General features: G+C 42.6%; 1 protein-coding gene across 1 annotated transcript in view; it reads left to right on the top strand.

The window, feature by feature from the left end:
• LOC139170759 (uncharacterized) overlaps positions 1-25,057 on the top strand; it is a 100,457-nt gene that overhangs the window by 52,880 nt on the left and 22,520 nt on the right. Inside the window, exons 16-18 of the mRNA XM_070758258.1 lie at positions 12,056-12,157; positions 14,051-14,143; positions 19,389-19,555. Of these exons, the coding sequence (XP_070614359.1) occupies positions 12,056-12,157; positions 14,051-14,143; positions 19,389-19,555 (362 nt within the window). The remainder of the gene's footprint in view (positions 1-12,055; positions 12,158-14,050; positions 14,144-19,388; positions 19,556-25,057) is intronic.

The raw sequence follows: 25,057 nt of genomic DNA, 5'->3' as shown, positions 1-25,057 counted from the left end.
AAAATAAATTTATTAAATATATACAATAAAAACCAAATACAGAAAGACAAAAGAGATATACATATTGTACATTTTAACATTTACACTCTACTTATGTAGTAATTGGGGAGTGGGAGAAGGGGGTTATGAAGGGAGGGAAGTAGATATAGAAGGAAGGGGGATAGGGAAAAGAAGGAGTGGGGGATAGAGAAGCGAAAACCAGCGTTAGAGCTGGGTCTTTCATGATTTGCTGCCTGTAGTTTGAGCTCGTAGTTGGTGTATTTTACCCTAAGGCTTTATCAATATGTTTTGTATGTAGTTTTTAGTGCCAATATGTATAATTGATTTAGGGGTTTATTTTCTTTGTAAAGTTGGAGTTCGTGTCGATCGATGTTTACAGTTTGTTGTTTCAATTTGATGTTATGATTTGTGGTGTAAATTGCTATTTTTTCAAGTTGTTTTTGTTGGATATTTTTCTTGATGAATAATTTTTAGATAATTCCTTTTTTTTAACCAGAGGTACCATTTATCCCAAGCTTTGTAGAAATCTGTCTCATCTTTGTTTTGCAGTTCCATTGTTAGTTTGGACATTTCTGCGCATTCCATTATTTTAATCAAGAGTGATAGGGTAGTTGGGTTTTTTTCTTGCTTCCAAAATTGTGCATATAAAATCCGTGCGGCTGTAATAATATGGATTATAATATATCTGTTTTCTTTACTAAAATTTTGTCTTGTGATTCCTAGTAGAAATAGTTAGGGTTTCGCATGGATAGTCTGAGAAGTAATTTGTTCTAGTATAGTTTTAATTTTTCCTAATATTTTTGGGTGGTTTCACATGTCCACCAGATGTGGTAATATGTACCTGGTTTTTCCCTGCATTTCCAACATAATGGTGATAGATTTGGATACATTTTTGCAAGTCTAGCAGGTGGCAAGTGCCATCTGTAGAACATTTTATAGTGGTTTTCCTTATATGAGGTTGCCATCGTTAGTTTATAGTTAGCAGTCCAAATTTTTTCCCATTCGTTTAAATAAATTGTGTACCCAAAGTTTTGTGACCACGCTATCATGGTTCCTTTAACTATTTCTTCAACAGTATCATGTTGAAGGAGGATATTGTATATATTTGATATTTGCTTTTTTTGTGGACCAAAAATTATTTTATCGAGGGGGTTGTTTTTTTTGGAAGCCTGATTTGTTCTTATCTTCATTATATTTTGATTTTATTTGTAGGTAGTGTAACAAATCTACTTTAATACCTTTTTCCATGAGTTTTTGCTTAGAGATTAGTTCATTATTTTCGTTTAGTAGTTGGTCGTATGTTATAATTTTATCAGGGGTTAATGCATTCGGGTATATAATGGCTTCTGTTGGTGAAATCCATTTTGAGATGCAGAGGTAGTGGTATTTTAATGAAGTGCCAGGTGTTAATTAAGGTTTTTCGGATGTAGTGTGATCTGAAATATGTTGGTATTTTATCTATGTCTGTCATCAGAAACTTGTGCCACCCGGATTGAAGGTCATAGCCTTCAAGTGTTAATATTCTAGAATTTTTAAGTATTATCCATTCTTTCAGTAGGTTTACAATTGAGGCATGGTAGTATAGTTCCATGTTTGGTAACCCAAATCCACCCCTTGACCTATGGTCTTGTAGGTCCTTAAGTTTTATCCTGGCCTTTTTTTTTGTCCATATGAATTTACGAATTTTTTTATGTAAGTTTTTGAAAAAGGTCCTGTTTAGTTTAATGGGTGCAGTTTGGAAAAGGTATAGAAATCTAGGAAGTATATTGCTTTTAATTACAGCAATTTTCCCCATTATAGAGAGTGGGAGTTTTGACCATCTGCAAAAATCTTTGTCCATTTCATTGATTAGTTTATCATAATTGTCTTCCTTGATAGTGCTGCAATTTGCGGTAATCCATAATCCTAAGTATTTAACTTTTTTGGCGGTTTTTATTTTAGTGGATTCTTCTAATTTCGATATCTGCTGTTTTGTCATATTTTTGTTATCATTTTTGTTTTTTCTCTATTAATTTTTAATCCAGCAATCTCTCCAAATTTATTTATTTCATTAATTAGGATAGGTGCAGATTTTAAGGGGTCTTGTACAATGAACACCATGTCATCAGCAAAAGCTTGAAGTTTATAGTGTTCATTTTTAATTTTTAATCCTTGGATTTCCTTGTTGTGTCTTATTTTATTTAGTAGAACTTCTAGTGCAAAGATAAAGATCAGGGGGGCTAAGAGACAGCCCTGCCTCACTCCTTTTTATATATTTATTGTTTCTGTCATATCATTGTTTATCAGTATTTTGGCTGTTTGTATTGAGTATATAGTTTTAATGAGTTCTGTAAATTTATTACCAAATTGCATTGACACTATTTGTGTTGTAAAGAATTGCCAGTATAAACTATCAAAAGCTTTCTGTAGATCTACGAATAGGAATGCTACTGGTTTATCTATATTTTTATCGTAGTATTCTAAAGAGTCCAAAATAATCCTTGTGTTTGTTGTTATGTTTCTTGCCGGAAGGAAGCCATTTTGGTCTGTATGTATTCTAACAGTTAATATTTGTTTAAATCTTTTGGCTATGATGGATGCAAAGATTTTATAATCTGAGTTAAGCAGGGATATTGGGCGATAATTTTGAATGTAAGCTCTATTTTGAATGTAAGCTCTATCTTTAGGTATTAAAGTTATGTAGGCCTCGTTCCAGGAGGAAGGAAGTTTTGAACCCTCGAGAATTTCATTAACAAGGGGTAACATTATAGGCTCCAGAATTTCTTGAAATTGTTTGTAAAATTCGGCAGGTATACCATCTGTGCCCGGGGTTTTATTATTTTTTTTGTTTTGTAATTGCATTAGTTAGTTCCATTGATGTTATTTTATCATTTAGCATATCCTGATCTTCCTTATTTATTTTTTCTGTATTTTCTAAGTTCTTGAATAGGTTATTTATTAGTTGTTCATTTACGTCATCTTTTTTATATAATTCCTCAAAGAAAGATTTAATTATTTGTTTTTTATCGCTGAGTGTTGTTTTTAAAGCATCTGTATGATCATATAATGCCTCTATAATTTTATCTGCTTTTTGGTGAGCGAGTTTTGAGGCTAACCATCGCCCAGGTTTGTTTGCAAATTCAAAGTACTTTTGTTTGGCAATCCTTAATTTATGTGAGAGTTCTTCTTGGGTTTGCAGGTTTATGTAATGTTTTGTAATATTCAATTCTCCTAAAATTTCGGCGTTGTCTGGTTTCATTTGTAGGGTTTTTTCGAGGTTCTGAAGTTTTATTTTTAGTATGGATAGGCTGTTTTGTTTCTGTTTTTTCTTTTTATTTTGGTATGCAATATAGGTTCCTCGCACATAGGCTTTCATTGTGTCCCATAGGTTTTGTGTGGAAGTGTTACCATCATTGTTAATTTGGAGAAACTCACCCAATTGTTGTTTTAACATTTTTTGAAAGTTTTCTTCTTTAAATATTGTTTGGTTCATAGTCCATCGTCTTGAATGATTATTAGTTGAATCAGTTCAATTTTCATATCATTATGTTCATAAATGTTCAAACTAGTTTTCCACTTGAAAAAGTTTTCAAAAAGATCAAATTCAAGTACCTAAAAAAATTCTTTTTGGTCCGGTCATATACGACCAGAAACAGACTCGAAGTGATTTTTTTTTGCCCAGAAAAGAATTAGCCACCACCCCAAACATATTGTTTTGATGATCAGCAATGTTAAATTGAATAAATGAATGCATAAGATATTAAAAATATTTCGGATTTGAAGCTTGCGTAAATAAAAAAGTGAAAATGTTTGCAAGCAGCCAAGGGGGGGGTATTTATGATTGTAAACAACCAATAAGAAACATTTCTTTCAGTTCATTTATATTTTTCTTATATTCAGAAATGTTCAAACTACCAATCCCGCACCAACTTTAGTAAAATTGAACACATTTTGCAAGCAAAACTATCCATAAATTGAAAAATATTTCACAAAAAACGGGGGAGCACGCATTCTATCAGCAAAATAAACCAATAAGAATTACTTTTTTCATTTCAATTTTAATATTGTGTGCAGAAATGTTCGGACTACTTTCCAAGTGAAAAAAGTATTCAAATTGACCAAACATAAGCACTTCAAATGAAGAGTTTGGCTTCGGGTCACATACGACCTGAACTGAGCAGTATTAAATACAGTGGTACCTCTACTTACGAACTTAATTCATTCCGTGACCACAGGTTTGTAAGAAGAAGCAATTTTTCCCATAGGAATCAATGTAAAAGCAAATAATATGTGCGATTGGGGAAACCACAGGGAGGGTGGAGGCCCTGTTTCCTCCCAGGAGATTCCTAGAGAGGCCCCACAGAGGCTTCTCCCCGCCTTTTCCGGTTGCAGTTTTGGAGGCCCGGGTTTGTAAATGGAAAATGGTTCTTGACAAGAGGCAAAAAAATCTTGAACACCCAGTTCTTATCTAGAAAAGTTCTTAAGCAGAGATTAGGTAGAGGTACCACTATATCTACAGTACAATGTGCTATTGGTTCTTGGATGCTGCAGTACCTGGATCTGGCCCCAGAGGGAGCCCTTCACCCTCCTTTCCCAATTCTGTTAATGTATAAACACTATGACCAGGTTTGCTATACTGTACACAGTATTTTCATTTGATTGTGTGAACATTGTGTTCACCTGCAGTTTAGTCTATTTTACAAAACTGTGGCTGCGAACGTGCCCCAGGGAGCATTTCAAGGCTTCATGGTATACCTCCTTCGTAGTATCATGGAGAGCTGGATGGCATGCCATTTCAATAGACCATATCAATAGGCAGATTGACCTTGGTTTAAAATGTTATATATACAGCATACCCTCATTTTGGTGTGGGGTTTGAATGTAGTCTAATTGTGGGTGCACAGATCAATGAGCACTGTGTTGCGTATAGTGTGTATGTTTTTATTATTATAAAAAATAATAAAATTTATTTTTTTAAAAAATAGACCACGATTTTTCATTGAATCCTGGTTTCATCATGGTCCAAGGGACAAGGGCACCTATCTCTAGGGGTGCCCTACTCCAAGGTTGGGGTCTCAACTTAACCCTGGTTAGTGCTAGCCGCTTTCTCCACTTAAGCCACAAGCCAGGATTGACCGATTGATAAGGCTGGGCTTGCCCAATTTTACCGTAAGCCTGAATCAAACCATGATGGTTAGTTAATATGTTGAGGAGAAGGTGTGAAGCTTGAAAGAAAGACTGCATTTTGCAGCCTTCTCCTTCTTGTCCCTTTTAAGGGCCACATCCAACTGTCAACCGGACCCCGGAATCCTGCAGAGCCATCGTCTGATTGGCTCCCACCACCAGGCATCATTTCCAGGCCTAGTTTGTTGGTCATTTACTTAGGCCTTGAATCCGTTTGGTGCAGGACGGGTAGTGACCGGGCCCCCTGGCCTTCAAGAGGAGGCCACCCAAGCCTTGGTTGAACCCAAAGTCTGGCTGGTAAGGAACTGAGTTGGAGAGGGGGAGGGGGCTGAGAGGCTGTCTGGCCTAGTGGGCGAAGAGGGACATTGAAAAAGGAGAGGCAGAGTGGGAGGGGAGGTGTTAGAGAAGAGAATAAAGTAAAATATTAAGTTTGGGGGGGAAGCCAAACATTTTTGAATGGCCTCTAAGTAAGCTCCATCCTTCCCCCTCTACCCCTTCTTTCTTTCCTTCCTTCTTGTTGTCACCTCCCTCCTTTCTTCCTCCTTCTTGTGTTTCCTCCCTCCTTCCTCCCTCCTTCCCTCCCTTCTGTATTTCCTCCCTCCCATTTCCATCTCCTCCCTCCTCCCTCCCTCCTTCCATCTCTTCCCCTGCCTTCTTTCCTTCCTCCTTCCTTCCACCCCCCCTCTCTCTCCTGTTTCCTTCCTTCCTTCCTTCCTTTTTTCATTCTTACCTCCTTCCTCCCTATCTTTCTCCCCCTCTCCTGTGTTTCCTTCCTTCCTTCCTTCTTTCCTTTTTTCCATTCTTACCTCCTTCCATTCTTCCTCCCTCTCTCCTGTGTTTCCTTCCATCAATCCATCCATCCTTCCTTCCTGCCTGCCTTCTTCCTTCCCTCCCTCCCTCTGCAACCCTCATTAGTTGCCGAGTGTGTGAATTCCCACAAAATCATCTGCTACAACATCCTTCCTGTCAACAACTACTTCAGCTTCAACCACAACAATACATGAGCACATAACAAATTGAAACTCAGAGTAAAACGCTCCAAACTCAACCGTAGGAAATACAACTTCAGCAAGTGAGTGGTTAATGCCTGGAACTCACTACCAGATTCTGTAGTTTCGTCACCACCACCCCTCAAAATGTTTCCCTTAGACTATCCGCTGTTGACCTCTCACTGATTCCTAAAAAGCTAATAAGGGGCGTGCATAAGCACACCAGCATGCCTACCATCCCTTTCCTAATGTTTCCCTCTTATTGGTACCTATCTCATATATACTACTTCAGCTTCAACTGCAACAACACACGAGCACACAACAGATACAAACTTAAAGTAAAAACCGCTCTAAACTCGACTGCAGGAAATACGACTTTAGTAATGGAGGAGTTGATGCCTGGAACTCACTACCTGACTCTGTAGTATCATCACCTAACCCCCCCAAAACTTTATCGTTAAACTATCCACTGTTGACCTCTCTTGATTCCTAAGAGGTCAATAAGGGGCGTGCATAAGTGCACCAATCTTGTCACCCTGAAAATGCTTTATAGAAACATAGAAGATTAACAGCAGAAAAAGACCTCCTGGTCCATCTAGTCTGCCCTGATGCTATTTCCTGTACATTTTATCTTGGGATGTGTTGTATCCTGAAATGGCTACCTTGTATTTCCTGTAAATAGTTTGTTCCGTCTTCCAGCGCTGTCTGAGCTGAAGCAGGAAGTCGCTCCTGATTGGCTCAGACGCGGCTGGCTCTTGCTTTGGTGGGAGCCGCAAATGTATAAAAGAAACGTCTTTTCCAAGCAGAGTCAGTCGGTACTCGCTGAATTGTCACTTTACCTTGCTGAGCTGTCACTTGTTCTCTGAGCTGAATAAAAGTACCGATTTGCTTGAACCCTGTCTCTGGGTCTACTTCACTGGCGACGAACGGACGGAAGAAAATCGCGTGCAACATGAACAAAGTCCAGATCGGCCAGGCTCCGGAACTCTTCGATCCCGAAAAAACGTCCTGGGACGAATACATGGCCACCTTCGAGATCTTCCTCGAGGCGGCAGGGATACAGGACGCCGAAGCCGATCGCAGACGGGCTATCTTTCTGAATTACTGCAGCCCAGAAATCCGTGGCCTTGCCCAGACTCTCACCGACCCGCAGCCAGCAAGAACCGTAGCTTGGGACGTCCTACAGGAAAAGCTAGCGAGCCATTTCAAACCGACCAAACCAGCCATGGTTTTTCGGCATCAGTTCTCCATGATGGCTCAGAAGGAAACTGAATCAATCAACCAATTCACAACGCGACTTCGGACGGTACTTGCTCAATGCAAGTTTAAAGACCCGGAAGCTCGCCTCACCGATGCCCTAGTTTTCGGCATGAAAAGCGCCACGGTGAGAAACAAACTCCTCACCGAAGAAGAGCCGACTCTACAAACCGTGATTAAACTAGCGCAAACCGCAGAAGCCGCCGACGCAGCAGTTAGAGAATTAAAAGAACACGGAAGGCGAGAACTCATTGCAAAGATTGACTCCGCGTCTCCTCGCACCGTGGAATCAGACGACCCCAGCCAACCAGCTCACAACGGGGACAACTGTTTCCTGGTACAAGACCAGCCGAGACACCACAGAGCTACTCACCCAGCCCCCTGCGCGGGCTGCCGGGGAAACCACCAGCGCCATCGATGCCCTTTCCGAGACGCCACATGCCGCCGCTGCAACCGTCGAGGCCACATCGCCATCGCATGCAGAGCAACGGCACCAGAGGAGACATTCGCCACACCGCAATACCAACGACCACAAAACCAGACCCCCCAACCGCGAGAAAACAGACCGTTCCGCTATTCGGGTCAAAGGAACTACTCAACCACTAACCGCGACTACTATAGAGGTAACGCTAAATTTTCCGTGAATAACACGGCAACAAAGAAGGGGGCTAAAATTGTTATCTCACTGTTACTAAATAACCAACCATGCTCGATGGAGCTTGATACTGGGTCTAGGTATACCATTATGCCTTGGGAGAAGTTTAAACTGTATATGCCCAACATGTCTAAATCTGATTTAAAACAAACCTCTTTGGTAATCAGAGATTTTCAAGGGGGGGTAATCTCGGTCCTGGGAACAGCAAATGTACCTATTGTATTCAAGAATGTCAAATGTACCCTACCCATGCTTATTGTAACGGGGGCTAAGCACTCTCTCTTGGGGTTGGCTTGGATGGAACCTTTGGGGATTGAAATTTCGGGTGTGTGTAATGTAAACTGTGATAATATGCCTAACTTTGTGCAAGAGTTCCCTGAGGTGTTCAGCCCCGCCTTAGGTTCATATAAGGGGCCCCCTATATCGTTTTCTATTGACCCCAAGGTCCCACCAGTCAGGCTAAAACCTCGCAGGGTCCCCCTTCCGCTTCTCCCCAAACTAGACCTGCAGCTTGATAAACTTATAAGCCAAGGTATTTTGGTCCCTGTGGAACAAGGACCATGGGAAACCCCCATAGTTACGCCTATGAAGCCAGATGGGTCTCTAAGAGTCTGCGCAGACTATAAATCTACCCTTAATAAGGCCCTCCAACACCACCCCTACCCCATCCCGGTGGTACAGCAACTCCTTCACTCCCTGGGGGAAGGGAAAAGGTTTGCAAAGATCGACCTCGCGCAAGCTTACCAGCAACTTCCGGTCGATGAACAAACAGCAAACGCACAAACAATTGTAACGCACAGGGGAGCTTTCAAATGCATGAGGTTACAGTTTGGGGTAAGCATAGCCCCAGGAATATTCCAGAGCATCATGGAACGCCTATTGTCAGGGGTAAATGGGGCCATTCCATATTTTGATGACATCTTAATTGCAGGGGAAAACCAGGAACAAGTAAACAAAAGAATAAGGGAAGTACTTAAGAGGTTACAGGACAAAGGCTTAAGAATCAAGCCTGACAAATGTGTCTGGGGAACTAACAGTATAGAATTTCTAGGATATAAAGTAGACAAAGAAGGTATCCACCCCACAACAGAGAAGCTAAGAGCCATTAGGGAAGCCCCAGAGCCACGAGATAAGAATGAGCTGCAGGCATTTTTAGGCCTTCTTAATTTTTATTCCGTTTTTTTGAAGCAGAAGGCAACAGTAGCAGAGCCTCTACATCGTTTACTCCAGAAGGAAGCCCGCTGGACCTGGGGGGAAACTGAACATGAAGCCTTTTTCCAAATAAAGGAATTATTAACTTCTAAAAGCGTAGTAGTCCAATATAGTGCTTCACTACCCATTAGGCTCACGTGCGACGCTTCACCGTACGGCATAGGAGGAGTCCTAGCTCACGTTCTGCCCAATAAGACAGAGGGCCCAATAGCATTTTTCTCAAGAACCATGATCAGTACAGAAAGGAATTATAGCCAGTTAGACAAGGAGGCTCTAGCTTTAGTGGCAGGGGTAAAGAAATTTCACAATTACATTTTTGGTAGAAATTTTGAATTAGTCACTGACCACAAGCCTTTACTAGGTCTGCTAGCCCCCAACAAGCCCACTCCGCCTTTTATGTCTCCAAGACTGATCAGATGGGCTCTTTTCCTCTCAGGGTACCAGTATGATCTCACCCACAAGGGGGGGAAGGAAATTAATCACGCAGACGGCCTCAGCAGGTGCCCCATAACCGACTTAGTGGAGGACCCTGTTCCTTCCACAGATGTACTAATGATAGAACTCGAGGATAACCCACTAACCACGGCCAAAGAGGTAGCTGCACACACGCAGCAAGATCAAACCCTTAAACAAGTGGTAAACTGTGTACTTAAGGGATGGCAAAATGATATTGTGAAACCTGAATTGTGTGACTTCAAAACCAAAAGACTTGAGTTATCTTATGTAAAGGGTTGTCTGCTGTGGGGAGATAGAGTGATCATCCCCAAAAGCCTAAGGGAAAAGGTACTCAAAATGTTACATGTGGGCCATCCTGGGATTGTCAGGATGAAGAGCCTAGCAAGAGGGCATTTATGGTGGCCAGGTCTGGATGCTGAAATTGAGAGCTGGGTTTCGAAGTGTGAACCATGCCAAGAGTCACGGCCTAATCCCCCCAAAACAACCCCGGCTGAGTGGGAGCAGCCTGCTGGTCCTTGGTCCAGAATCCACATTGACTTTGCTGGTCCAGTGGGGTCCCAGTATTTCTTAATAGTGGTTGATGCGTTCTCCAAATGGGTGGAAATAATAGCAATGAATAACATAACCACAAGTGCCACCATCAAGGTATTGAGTAGACTGTTTGCCTCCCATGGTTGCCCAGATATCTTAGTGTCTGACAATGGGCCACAGCTAACAGCCAGGCAATTCGAATTGTTCCTAGATGGCCTAGGGGTTAGACATGCCCTCATCTCGCCTTACTCGCCTTGGGCTAATGGATTGGCAGAATGTTACGTTCGTGTGGCAAAGGAGGCATTGCGCAGGTCAGGCCCTGGGGATGTACAGCAAAACTTGGACCAATTCTTACTCACCCAACACATCACCCCTAACTCGCACACACATGTAAGCCCTGCAGAATTATTAATGGGGAGGAAATTAAGGTCACCACTAGATAGGCTGAACCCAAGGTTCTGTATTAACAATAACCAAATATGTATAAAACCTGAGAGAGAAATGTATTTGGGACAAAATGTATATGTAAAAAGTTTTGATGGAAATGTAAACTGGATGAAAGGAATTGTTGTTAAGCAAAATGCACCAAAGACTTATATTGTAAAACTAGAGGATGGCCGTTTGTGGAAACGACACATAGACCACATTCGGAAGCGAACAGAAAACCAATTGCCACAAACCGCTGACATGGACTCTCCCCCTTCAACAGACTTTAACACATTGCCCGAACTAAGAAACACGCAAATAGACTTATCGGGCCTAGGGGAGCCATCCAGCGACGCCGAGCCTTCCTCCTCCTCCGAAGCCTTCGTTGGGCCCGCCAGGCCAAGTCCGCCGCGCAGGGAACACAGCAGCGAGCCATCCTCCACCGTCGGTGTCGAAGGCGAAATTGAACTGCGCAGGTCAGAGCGAGCTTCACGGAGGCCCCATCGATTGGACGACTTTGTCACGTGGCTTTCGTGATGGATGTGTCCAACTATGAGGGGAGGGGTGTTGTATCCTGAAATGGCTACCTTGTATTTCCTGTAAATAGTTTGTTCCGTCTTCCAGCGCTGTCTGAGCTGAAGCAGGAAGTCGCTCCTGATTGGCTCAGACGCGGCTGGCTCTTGCTTTGGCGGGAGCCGCAAATGTATAAAAGAAGCGGCTTTTCCAAGCAGAGTCAGTCGGTACTCGCTGAATTGTCACTTTACCTTGCTGAGCTGTCACTTGTTCTCTGAGCTGAATAAAAGTACCGATTTGCTTGAACCCTGTCTCTGGGTCTACTTCAGGATGGATCTATGTTTATCCAAGGCATGTTTACATTCAGTTCCTGTGGATTGACCAACCACGTCTGCTGGAAGTTTGTTCCAAGCATCTACTACCCTTTCAGTGAAATAATATTTTCTCACGTTGCTTCTGATCTCTCCCCCTCAGAGAAAGGCGGCATACAAATCTAATAAACTATAACTATAGCTATAACTAACCTCAGATTGTGCCCCCTTGTTCTTGTGTTCACTTTCCTATTAGAAACACTTCCCTCCTGAACCTTATTTAATCCTTTCACATATTTAAATATTTGGGTCATGTCCCCCCTTTTTCCCTTCTGTCCTCCAGACTCTACAGATGGAGTCCATGAAGTCTTTCCTGATCAGTTTGATACTTAAGACCTTCCACCATTTTTCTAGCCCGTCTTTGGACCCGTTCAATTTGATCAATCTCGTTTTGTAGGTGAGGTCTCCAGAACTGGACACAGTATTTCAAATGGAGTCTCACCACCAGCGCTCTGTTCTCCTTTTCCCCCCTTCCCAGGTAGCTTGTTGTGATGGACGACCTCGCAAACCCACCTTCCTCAAAAGGAATCATGGAAAGCAGACCAGATATGGATAGTAAAATGATTAGGACCGAGTGGGCCCAGGTGAATGTTATTTTTTTTGGACTATAGATCAGAAGAAATAATAATTTATGAAATGTATTTGTATTTTGGGCTATGGGCCTTCTCTGAGCCAGGCAGCGAAATTTTGGCCAAAATGTTATTTCCAAGTTGATCAAGTTCGCACCCTGACTTGCCCAGATTTAAATTTAAATTTATGTTCATGTTATGTAAAGACCCTAGTAGAAATGGGGGGAGGGAGGGGAATTTTAAATATATAGATATCTTTAATGTCAAATTTGGTTATTGATTCTGCTTTTTATCTTCGGGGGCCGTTGGCTGAAATATTGAATGGGGTTACTGCCTATTTCCTGCACCCTGAAAAGGAGGGTAACCGTCTTGGAAATGTATGGGTTACTTTTGACCAGATTTGCATGAGTTCCCCTAGCTAACTTGGTTAGCTGTAATCCTGGTTTGTGTAAGTTGTTTGCTACAAATATTGCCTAGCAAGCCTGGATTTCTTTGATATCTCTATAAAAAATTCCTCTTCCCTCCCCTTCCTCCCTCCCTCCCTTTCTTCCTCCATCTCTCCTTCCTTCCTTCCTTCCTTCCTCCATCTCTCTTCCCCTTTTCCTAAGATACGATCCCATCTTTATTTTGGTCCTTGCATAAACAACATTATCCTTCCCACCTAAAACTTCGACACTTGGACACTTTCTATAGCTGCTTCTTTAATTTTTCCGAATTCTCCCATATCACTCCTTATTAGTAGATGCTTGGAGCAAACTTCAGGCAGACATGCTTGATAAATCCACAGTAACTGAATTTAAACATGCCTGGGATAAACATAGATCTATCCTAAGATAAAATACAGGAGTATAAGGGCAGACTAGATGGACCAGGAGGTATTTTTCTGCCGTCAATCTTCTATGTTTCTATATTACTAATACTGCCCTCTCCTTTGAAATCACCCATTTTATGTTTAACATCCTATGAATTTCCTATTGCACCTCTTTCCAGAATTCCTGCACTCCCAAACATTCCCAAAACATGTGCATAAGCACCCCTCTCCCCTGGCATCCATGCTAACAGACACCCTTAACATTCCCATAAAAGTACGCAAGTTGTGCAGGTGTATGCTACCAATTGTGGAAAGTTTTTCTCTTCATTTCTCTAACCGTTGCATTCTTCATTTTCCTTATAGTCCCCACTATATTCTTCATCTCATCTTCAGCAGATATACAGTGGTACCTGTACTTATGAACTTAATTTATTCCGTGACCAGGTTCTTAAGTAGAAAAGTTTATAAGAAATAGCAATTTTCCCCATAGGAATCAATGTAAAAGCAAATAATGCGTGCGATTGGGGAAACCACAGGGAGGGTGGAGGCCCTGTTTCCTCCCAGGAGATTCCTAGAGAGGCCCCATGGAGGCTTTTCCCTGCCTTTTCTGGCGCTGTTTCCTCCAGGAGATTCCTAGAGTGGCCCCACGGAGGCTTCTCCCCACTTTTTCCGGCCATGTTTCCTCCCAGGAGATTCCTAGAGAGGCTCCACTGAGGCTTCTCCCTGCCTTTTCCAGCCCTGTTTCCTCCCAGGAGATTCCTAGAGAGGCCCCACGGAGTCTTATCCCAGTCCTTTCCGGTTACAGTTTCGGAGGCTTGGGTTTGTAAGTGGAAAATGGTTCTTGAGAAGAAGCAAAGAAAATCTTGAACACCCGGTTCTTATCTAGAAAAGTTCATAAGTAGAGGCATTCTTAGGTAGAGGTACCACTGTATTTGTAATTCACTTTGCCATCATCTAGTTAATCCCTGGTTCATGCACTCATCTTCAGCAGATATATTCTCATTGATAGAAAATGGACTGTCTTTTATTTGTGCTTAAAAACTAAATGGAGATCTGCGTTCAAGTTGAGACCTCTCCTTGTCTTTTCTTCTTTGAAGCTTACAGAATCCTGTCGCCAGCTCATCTTTGTAACGGGCCTAGCATCGCTCCAACTGGGTTACAACCACTGGTTCTGCTCCGCGGACACTACGGTGAGTGGCCTTTGTAAAGCAGGTGCCAGCTAAGAATGCAACAAATCGGACGTTATTTGTCATCTTTGTTTTGTTTTGTTTTTTAAATCCATTGGTTAGTTTAAAAGTTCTAGCAACTTAGAACTAAGGAGAAATTTCCTGACAGTTAGAACAATTAATCAGTGGAACAACTTGCCTCCAGAAGTTGTGAATGCTCCAACACTGGACATGTTTAAGAAGACGGATAACCATCTGTCTGAAGTAGTGTAGAGTTTCCTGCCTACGCAGGGGGTTGGACTAGAAGACCTCCAAGCTCCCTTCCAATTTTAATATAATGTTATTCTGTTCTTTTATTTTATTAACTATGTTGTTGTTGTTATCTCTTTTATTCATTAAACATGAAATTCAGTCAACTGAACATTTAAACATGTATCACAAGTATCATTGACCAGTGCTGATGGTTGATAGGGGTTGCTGCCTGCATACTAGTTCAGGGGTAGGCAAAGTTGGCTCTTCTATGACATGTGGACTTCAATTCCCAGAATTCCTGAGCTAGCATGATTGGCTCAAGAATTCTGGGAGTTGAAGTCCACAAGTCAGAGAAACATAGAAACATAGAAGTCTGACGGCAGAAAAAGACCCCATGGTCCATCTAGTCTGCCCTTATACTATTTTCTGTATTTTATCTTAGGATGGATATATGTTTATCCCAGGCATGTTTAAATTCAGTTACTGTGGATTTATCTACCACGTCTGCTGGAAGTTTGTTCCAAGGATCTACTACTCTTTCAGTAAAATAATATTTTCTCATGTTGCTTTTGATCTTTCCCCCAACTAACCTCAGATTGTGTCCCCTTGTTCTTGTGTTCACTTTCCTATTAAAAACACTTCCCTCCTGGACCTTATTTAACCCTTTAATATATTTAAATGTTTCGATCATGTCCCCCCTTTTCCTTCTGTCCTCCAGACTATACAGATTGAGTTCATTAAGTCTTTCCTGATACGTTTTATACTTAAGACCTTCCACCATTCTTGTAGCCCGTCTTTGGACCCGTTCAATTTTGTCAATATCTTTTTGTAGGTGAGGTCTCCAGAACTGAACACAGTATTCCAAATGTGGTCTCACCAGCATTCTATATAGCGGGATCATAATCTCCCTCTTCCTGCTTGTTATACCTCTAGCTATGCAGCCAAGCATCCTACTTGCTTTCCCTACTGCCTGACTGCACTGTTCACCCATTTTGAGACTGTCAGAAATCACTACGCCTAAATCCTTTTCTTTTGAAGTATTTGCTAACACAGAACTGCCAATACAATAGTCAGATTGAGGATTCCTTTTCCCCAAGTGCATTATTTTACATTTGGAAACATTAAACTGCAGTTTCCATTGCTTTGACCATTTATCTAGTAAAGCTAAATCATTTACCATATTGCCGATGCCTCCAGGAATATCAACCCTATTGCACACTTTAGAGTCATTGGCAAATAGGCAAACCTTCCCTACCAGACCTTCCCCTATGTCACTCACAAACATATTAAAAAGAATAGAACCCAGAACAGACCCTTGTGGCACACCGCTTGTAACCTGACTCTGCTCAGAATACTCGCCATTCACAACAACCCTCTGGCGTCTATGCTTCAGCCAGCTGCAAATCCATTGAACTATCCAGGGATTAAGTCCAATCTTCACTAATTTATCTATCAGCTCTTTATGTGGAACCGTATCAAAGGCTTTGCTGAAGTCCAGGTAGGCAATATCCACGGCACCACCTTCATCCAACACCTTTGTGACATAGTCAAAGAAATCAATGAGATTAGTCTGACATGATTTGCCTTCAGTAAAGCCATGCTGATTTGGGTCCAATAAGTTATTGTTTTTTAGGTGCTGATTTATCCTCTTTTTCAGTAGAGTCTCCATCATTTTAACGACAACTGATGTCAAGCTAACTGGCCTGTAGTTACCAGCTTCTTCTCTACTGCCCTTCTTGTGGATAGGCACAACACTTGCCATTCTCCAATCCTCAGGAACATCTCCTGTTAACAAGGATTGGTTAAACAAATCAGTCAGGGGGGTAGCAATGACAGATCTGAGTTCTTTAAGAACTCTGGGGTGGATGCCATCTGGACCCATTGCCTTATTTATCTTTAATCGTTCAAGTTCTTCTAAGACATCGGCTTCTAAGATCACTGGAGCTGAATCCGTACAGTTGGAAGCAATGCTATATCCCTCTATAGTATTATTTTGTAAGGTGTCTTTTGAGAAAACTGAACAGAAGTAGCTATTGAAATGGTCAGCGATCTCCTTATTCCCATTAATGCATGTATTTTTCCCGGTACTAAGCTTCGTGATGCCGCAGTTTTTCTTCTTCTTATCACTAATATATCTGAAGAAGGTTTTATCCCCCTTCTTTAGAGATTTGGCAATTTCTTCCTCTTTTGAGGCTTTAGCAGCATATATTATCTGTTTCGCCTCCTTCTGTCTCATTTTATACACCTCCCTATCAGCTATACTTCCAGACTCTTTATACCTCCTATAGGCAGCCTTTTTTTCATTGACTATAGTCCTTACATCATTGCTAAACCATAGCGGTTTCTTCTTCCTTTTACCTTTAGTTATTTGTCTTACATACAGTCCAGTGGCTTTTAAGATGGCCTTTTTAAATACAGTCCACTGGGTGCTCGCTCCTGCCATTTTATCCCTCCCCTTTAATTCATTTTCTAAATATTCCCCCATTGCATTAAAATTTGTTTTTCTGAAATCCAATACTTTGGTTGCATTATAGGATTGCTCACAATGAGTTTTTACATCAAACCACAAACATAGATGGTCACTGCAACCTAAATTTTCTCCCACCTTGACATCTGAAACCCAATTCCCATTCGTAAAAACTAAATCTAGAATATTCTCCCCTCTAGTTGGTGTCTTAACCAGCTGTGCCAGAGCTGCTCCTGTAAAGGCCTCTACTATATTCTTACTTTTGCATGTAAGGGCACTGGGGATATTCCAGTCAACATCAGGCATGTTGAAATCACCCATAACCACAATATCTCCCTTTACTGTCATTTGGGTAATTTCATCCACCATCTTGTTGTCATATTCCTCAGATTGCCCTGGAGGCCTATAGATCACCCCAATTCTAATGACAGAACCGTCTTTATTTTGCATGCAAATCCAGAGGGTCTCTAGATCTTGACATTTGAATTAGTGTTGTTTTTAGAGTTTCTTTAACATAAATAGCTACTCCACCTCCCCTTCTCTCTATTCTATCCTTCCTATACAGTGTATATCCTGGTATGGATATTTCCCATTCATTAGAATCCTTAAACCATGTCTCAGTTATGGCAACCAGGTCCAAATTATCTCTAGATATTATGGCCATTAATTCACAGAGCTTGTTGCTCAAGCTTCGAGCATTCGTGCACATTACACGAAGAACATTATTTTCATTATTAGTTTGCCCCTTATCATCAACAACTACATCTATTTTATTTGCAGCTCCCTTTTCATAAGCTTCCAAAAACTGCTTTATCCTCATTGGTCGGGGACAGAAATCACCCACATCAGTTACATCTCTGTCCCCTTTACCTAGTTTAAATGCCTGTCCAAAAAAGTTCTGAATTCCTCACCGAGTACCTGGGTACCTCTGTATGATGGATGCAAACCATCCCTCTTAAACAACTCCCTATTAGACCACCTACTGACATCATGACTTACATAGCCAAAACCTTCAGCTTTACACCACTGCTTTAACCACACATTAAACTCTATGATACACGTTGTTTTATCCTCTTGGCCACAAACCGGTAACACCTCTGAGAAAGTCACTGAATCTGCTATTTTACCCAGCTCCACACTTAGACATTGAAAATCTCTTTTTACTACATTGACATTTCTCTGGGACAAATCATTTGTGCCAAGATGCACCACCACATCAATGTTATTACCTTTACTCACAGCCTTGACAATGTTTGTAATCCTCCTCCTGTCCCTGCTGGCAGTGGCCCCTGGGAGACACGTCAGCACCTTCACCACGTCCTTACTCTGTCCCAAATCAACACCTCTAACAGTCGAATCACCCACAAGAAAATGTGTCCTCTTTATATTTCTACTAACTGCACTTGATGGTTTGGTGACATTTACAACAACTTCCCCTTTGAATATCCCCTCATTCTCTGCCTGAGGGGCCTTGCTAATATCTCCAACATCCTTACTATTTAAATCCGCAAGAACAGTATAGGAATTCGATAAAGAGAGACCAAAATTACTATGTTTTTGCTCAACTGCACGCAATCTTCCTGAACCGACAGTTGTCCACACAGCCCTCCTCCTCGGGGGGCGCTGTGGAAGTGGAGGCTGGACACATGGCTGCATTACAGCACGTGACTGGGACAATCTTTCCACTTCTGACTGCAAGCTACAAACTAAGGACTGCAATCTAGAGATCTCGCCATCTAACCTAGATGTCCTAATGCAAAGAGGGCAGTACCCCAAGTTCCACAAGGTACTACGGAAGACAACAGCCAAACAAGTGTTACACTGCACCAAGCCAGTCATCTTAACAATGTATTGAAATACAAGTACTTAGCAATAAAATCCACAACCCCTATTGCTACCAATAGGGGAAGAGCCAACTTTGCCTAACTCTGTCCTAATTTAAGTCTTCAATGAAAAACGCTGCCGCAGGATTTCTTGTAAAATATATATTTTACTTTTCCTCTTATCAAAATGCTTCTCTAAATAAACTGTCACCCTTACATTTAACCACTGTAACAAACTAACCACAATACTATTATATAACTCTTATTACATCCACCACTACCAACACTAAGCACTAACCACTAACTACAAACCACCCAGCACAAAACCACTCTATAACAAACTACTCTATAATATACCACTCTCTACTATAAGAAACCACACCCATACAAGGGTGTTACTCCTTATATAGGTTACAGCCAATCAGGTTGCAGCATATTTAGCAAACCCATGATTACATGCTGATTGTGGCTTACATTAGCCTTTCCTATGGTTACAAGCCATTTCCTTGCATTGTAATATTACCTCCAGAAATACACTTATTTCTGACAACTGCTGCTGCTGCTGCTGCTGCTGCTGCTGCTGCTGCTGCTGCTGCTGCTGCTGCTGCTATTTTTAGGGAATTAGCCTAAAAGGAGCCTGCTCAGTGGAGCAGAAGTGCTAAGTCAATGTTGCCCTAAGGGCTATACATGGTGGTCTCTATTTCAGCTGCTTCTTTCTTTCTTCCAGCTCGTCAGACAATTTTATAATCTAACACATTTCAGCAGTGGGCAAAATGCCAGTGAAAGTGATAAAGTTTTCGATGAGATGGTGGTCTTCTTCGCAAGCAGCCTGTTCCTCTTCGGAGCTATGATAGGGTCACTTCTAGTTGGAGTCCTGATGGATGCGTATGGCAGGTAAAGTGGATTCAGGGTGCTGGGAAGACCCCTCCGTGCAGGCTGTTTTGGTGGTAGAGTGAATGAAGAAGGAGGGAGGAGGAGGAGAGAAAAAAGAAAAGTAATAGGAGGGGAAGAAGAAGAGGAAGAGGAGAAGGAGGAGGAGGAAGAAGAGGAGGAAGAGGAGGAGGAGGACGAGGAGGAGAAGAAGAGAAAAAAAGAAAAGTAATAGGAGGGGAAGAAGAGGAAGAGGAAGAAGAAGAAGAGGGGGAGAAGAGGAAGAGGAGGAGGAGAAGGAAGAGAAGGAGAAGAGAAAAAAGAAAAGTAATAGGAGGGGAAGAAGAGGAAGAAGAAGTAGAGGGGGAGGAGGAAGAGGAAGAGGAGGAGAAGGAAGAGGAGGAGGAGAAGAGAAAAAAGAAAAGTAATAGGAGGGGAAGAAGAAGAGGAAGAGGAGAAGGAGGAGGAAGAAGAAGAGGAGGAGGAGAAGGAAGAGAAGGAGAAGAGAAAAAAGAAAAGTAATAGGAGGGGAAGAAGAGGAAGAGGAAGAAGAGGGGGATGAGGAAGAGGAAGAGGAGGAGGAGAACGAAGAGAAAGAGAAGAGAAAAAAGAAACGTAATAGTAAGGGAAGAAGAGGAAGAGGAAGGAGAAGAGGAGGAGGAAGTGGAAGAAGAAGAAGAAAGGGGAGAGGAGGAGGAGGAAGAGAAGAAAAGTAATAGGAGGGGAAGAAGAGGAAGAAGAAGAAGGGGGGAGGAGGAAGAGGAGGAGGAGGAGAAGAGAAAAAAGAAAAGTAATAGGAGGGGAAGAAGAGGAAGAGGAAGAAGAAGTAGAGGGGGAGGAGGAAGAGGAAGAGGAGGAGAAGGAAGAGAAGGAGAAGAGAAAAAAGAAAAGTAATAGGAGGGGAAGAAGAGGAAGAGGAAGAGGAAGAAGTGGAAGAAGAGGAAGAGGAAGAGGAAGAAGGGGGAAGAAGAGGAAGAGGATGAGGAGAAGGAAGAGAAGGAGAAGAAAAAAAAGGAAAATAATAGGAGGGGAAGAAGAGGAAGAGGAAGAAGAGGGGGATGAGGAAGAGGAGGAGAAGGAAGAGAAGGAGAAGAGAAAAAAGAAAAGTAATAGGAGGGGAAGAAGAGGAAGAGGAGAAGGAGGAGGAAGAAGAGGAGGAAGAGGAGGAGGAGGAGAAGGAAGAGAAGAAGAGAAAAAAAGAAAAGTAATAGGAGGGGAAGAAGAGGAAGAGGAAGAAGAAGAAGAGGGGGAGAAGAGGAAGAGGAGGATGAGGAAGAGGAGAAGAGAAAAAAGAAAAGTAATAGGAGGGGAAGAAGAAGTAGAAGAAGAAGTAGAAGAAGAGGGGGATGAGGAAGAGGAGGAGGAGGAAGAGAAGGAAAAGAGAAAAAAAGAAAAGTAATAGGAGGGGAAGAAGAGGAAGAAGAAGAAGAGGGGGAGAAGAGGAAGAGGAGGAAGAGGAAGAGGAAGAGAAGAGAAAAAAGAAAAGTAATAGGAGGGGAAGAAGAAGAGGAAGAAGAAGTAGAAGAAGAGGGGGATGAGGAAGAGGAGGAGGAGGAGGAAGAGAAAGAGAAGAGAAAAAAGAAAAGTAATAGTAAGGGAAGAAGAGGAAGTGGAAGAAGAAGAGGAAAGGGAGGAGGAGGAGGAAGAGAAGAAAAGTAATAGGAGGGGAAGAAGGGGAAGAAGAAGAAGAGGGGAGGAGGAAGAGGAGGAGAAGAGAAAAAAAAAAAGTAATAGGAGGGGAAGAAGAGGAAGAAGAAGTAGAGGGGGAGGAGGAAGAGGGGAGAAGGAAGAGGAGGAGAAGAGAAAAAAGAAAAGTAATAGGAGGGGAAGAAGAGGAAGAAGAAGTAGAGGGGGAGGAGGAAGAGGAAGAGGAGGAGAAGGAAGAGAAGGAGAAGAGAAAAAAGAAAAGTAATAGGAGGGGAAGAAGAGGAAGAAGAAGTAGAGGGGGAGGAGGAAGAGGAAGAGGAGGAGAAAAAGAGAAGAAGAGAAAAAAGAAAAGTAATAGGAGGGGAAGAAGAGGAAGAGGAAGAAGAGGGGGATGAGGAAGAGGAAGAGGAGGAGGAGAAGGAAGAGAAAGAGAAGAGAAAAAAGAAAAGTAATAGTAAGGGAAGAAGAGGAAGAGGAAGGAGAAGAGGAGGAGGAAGTGGAAGAAGAAGAGGAAAGGGAGGAGGAGGAGGAGGAGGAGGAGGAGGAGAAAAGTAATAGGAGGGGAAGAAGAGGAAGAAGAAGAAGGGGGAAGAGGAAGAGGAGGAGGAGAAGAGAAAAAAGAAAAGTAATAGGAGGGGAAGAAGAGGAAGAGGAAGAAGAAGTAGAGGGGGAGGAGGAAGAGGAAGAGGAGGAGAAGGAAGAGAAGGAGAACAGAAGAAAGAAAAGTAATAGGAGGGGAAGAAGAGGAAGAGGAAGAAGAAGTAGAGGGGGAGGAGGAAGAGGAAGAGGAGGAGAAGGAAGAGAAGGAGAACAGAAGAAAGAAAAGTAATAGGAGGGGAAGAAGAAGAAGAGGGGGAGAAGAGGAAGATGAGGAGGAGAAGGAAGAGAAGGAGAAGAGAAAAAAGAAAAGTAATGGGAGGGGAAGAAGAGGAAGAGGAAGAAGAGGGGGATGAGGAAGAGGAGGAGAAGGAGAAGAGAAAAAAGAAAAGTAATAGGAGGGGAAGAAGAGGAAGAGGAGAAGGAGGAGGAAGAAGAGGAGGAAGAGGAGGAGGAGAAGGAAGAGAAGAAGAGAAAAAAAGAAAAGTAATAGGAGGGGAAGAAGAGGAAGAGGAAGAAGAAGAAGAGGGGGAGAAGAGGAAGAGGAGGAGGAGGAAGAGGAGAAGAGAAAAAAGAAAAGTAATATGAGGGGAAGAAGAAGAGGAAGAAGAAGTAGAAGAAGAGGGGGAGGAGGAAGAAGAAGAGGAGGAAGAGGAAGAGGAGGAGGAGGAGAAGAGAAAAAAAGAAAAGTAATAGGAAGGGAAGAAGAGGAAGAGGAAGAAGAAGAAGAGGGGGGGAAGAGGAGGAGGAGGAAGAGGAGGAGAAGAGAAAAAATTAAAGTAATAGGAGGGGAAGAAGAGGAAGAAGAGGGGGAGGAGGAAGAGGAGGAGGAGGAGGAGGAAGAGAAAGAGAAGAGAAAAAAGAAAAGTAATAGTAAGGGAAGAAGAGGAAGTGGAAGAAGAAGAGGAAAGGGAGGAGGAGGAGGAGGAGGAAGAGAAGAAAAGTAATAGGAGGGGAAGAAGAGGAAGAAGAAGTAGAGGGGGAGGAGGAAGAGGAAGAGGAGGAGAAGGAAGAGAAGGAGAAGAGAAAAAAGAAAAGTAATAGGAGGGGAAGAAGAGGAAGAAGAAGTAGAGGGGGAGGAAGAAGAGGAAGAGGAGGAGGAGGAAGAGGAGGAGAAGAGAAAAAAGAAAAGTAATAGGAGGGGAAGAAGAGGAAGAAGAAGTAGAGGGGGAGGAGGAAGAGGAAGAGGAGGAGAAGGAAGAGAAGGAGAAGAGAAAAAAAGAAAAGTAATAGGAGGGGAAGAAGAGGAAGAAGAAGTAGAGGGGGAGGAGGAAGAGGAAGAGGAGGAGAAGGAAGAGGAGGAGAAGAGAAAAAAGAAAAGTAATAGGAGGGGAAGAGGAAGAGGAAGTAGAGGGGGAGGAAGAAGAGGAAGAGGAGGAGGAGGAAGAGGAGAAGAAGAGAAAAAAGAAAAGTAATAGGAGGGGAAGAAGAGGAAGAAGAAGTAGAGGGGGGGAGGAAGAGGAAGAGGAGGAGAAGGAAGAGAAGAAGAGAAAAAAAGAAAAGTAATAGGAGGGGAAGAAGAGGAAGAGGAAGAAGAAGAAGAGGGGGAGAAGAGGAAGAGGAGGAGGAGGAAGAGGAGAAGAGAAAAAAGAAAAGTAATATGAGGGGAAGAAGAAGAGGAAGAAGAAGTAGAAGAAGAGGGGGAGGAGGAAGAAGAAGAGGAGGAAGAGGAAGAGGAGGAGGAGGAGAAGAGAAAAAAAGAAAAGTAATAGGAAGGGAAGAAGAGGAAGAGGAAGAAGAAGAAGAGGGGGGGAAGAGGAGGAGGAGGAAGAGGAGGAGAAGAGAAAAAAGAAAAGTAATAGGAGGGGAAGAAGAGGAAGAAGAGGGGGAGGAGGAAGAGGAGGAGGAGGAGGAGGAAGAGAAAGAGAAGAGAAAAAAGAAAAGTAATAGTAAGGGAAGAAGAGGAAGTGGAAGAAGAAGAGGAAAGGGAGGAGGAGGAGGAGGAAGAGAAGAAAAGTAATAGGAGGGGAAGAAGAGGAAGAAGAAGTAGAGGGGGGGAGGAAGAGGAAGAGGAGGAGAAGGAAGAGAAGGAGAAGAGAAAAAAGAAAAGTAATAGGAGGGGAAGAAGAGGAAGAAGAAGTAGAGGGGGAGGAAGAAGAGGAAGAGGAGGAGGAGGAAGAGGAGGAGAAGAGAAAAAAGAAAAGTAATAGGACGGGAAGAGGAAGAAGAAGTAGAGGGGGAGGAAGAAGAGGAAGAGGAGGAGGAGGAAGAGGAGAAGAAGAGAAAAAAGAAAAGTAATAGGAGGGGAAGAAGAGGAAGAAGAAGTAGAGGGGGGGAGGAAGAGGAAGAGGAGGAGAAGGAAGAGAAGGAGAAGAGAAAAAAGAAAAGTAATAGGAGGGGAAGAAGAGGAAGAAGAAGTAGAGGGGGAGGAAGAAGAGGAAGAGGAGGAGGAGGAAGAGGAGAAGAAGAGAAAAAAGAAAAGTAATAGGAGGGGAAGAAGAGGAAGAAGAAGTAGAGGGGGAGGAAGAAGAGGAAGAGGAGGAGGAGGAAGAGGAGGAGAAGAGAAAAAAGAAAAGTAATAGGAGGGGAAGAAGAGGAAGAAGAAGTAGAGGGGGAGGAGGAAGAGGAAGAGGAGGAGGAGGAAGAGAAGGAGAAGAGAAAAAAGAAAATTAATAGGAGGGGAAGAAGAGGAAGAAGAAGTAGAGGGGGAGGAGGAAGAGGAAGAGGAGGAGGAGGAAGAGGAGGAGAAGAGAAAAAAGAAAAGTAATAGGAGGGGAAGAAGAGGAAGAAGAAGTAGAGGGGGAGGAGGAAGAGGAGGAGAAGGAAGAGGAGGAGAAGAGAAAAAAGAAAAGTAATAGGAGGGGAAGAAGAGGAAGAAGAAGTAGAGGGGGAGGAGGAAGAGGAAGAGGAGGAGGAGGAAGAGGAGGAGAAGAGAAAAAAGAAAAGCAATAGGAGGGGAAGAAGAGGAAGAAGAAGTAGAGGGGGAGGAGGAAGAGGAAGAGGAGGAGAAGGAAGAGGAGGAGAAGAGAAAAAAGAAAAGTAATAGGAGGGGAAGAAGAGGAAGAAGAAGTAGAGGGGGAGGAAGAAGAGGAAGAGGAGGAGGAGGAAGGGGAGAAGAAGAGAAAAAAGAAAAGTAATAGGAGGGGAAAAAGAGGAAGAAGAAGTAGAGGGGGAGGAGGAAGAGGAAGAGGAGGAGAAAGAAGAGAAGGAGAAGAGAAAAAAGAAAAGTAATAGGAGGGGAAGAAGAGGAAGAAGAAGTAGAGGGGGAGGAAGAAGAGGAAGAGGAGGAAGAGGAGGAGAAGAGAAAAAAGAAAAGTAATTGGAGGGGAAGAAGAGGAAGAA

Source organism: Erythrolamprus reginae, chromosome 8 (genome assembly GCF_031021105.1).
Source record: "Erythrolamprus reginae isolate rEryReg1 chromosome 8, rEryReg1.hap1, whole genome shotgun sequence".
In the NCBI taxonomy this organism is placed as follows: Eukaryota; Metazoa; Chordata; class Lepidosauria; order Squamata; family Dipsadidae; genus Erythrolamprus; species Erythrolamprus reginae.
This window is presented reverse-complemented; position numbering and strand designations above follow the sequence as displayed.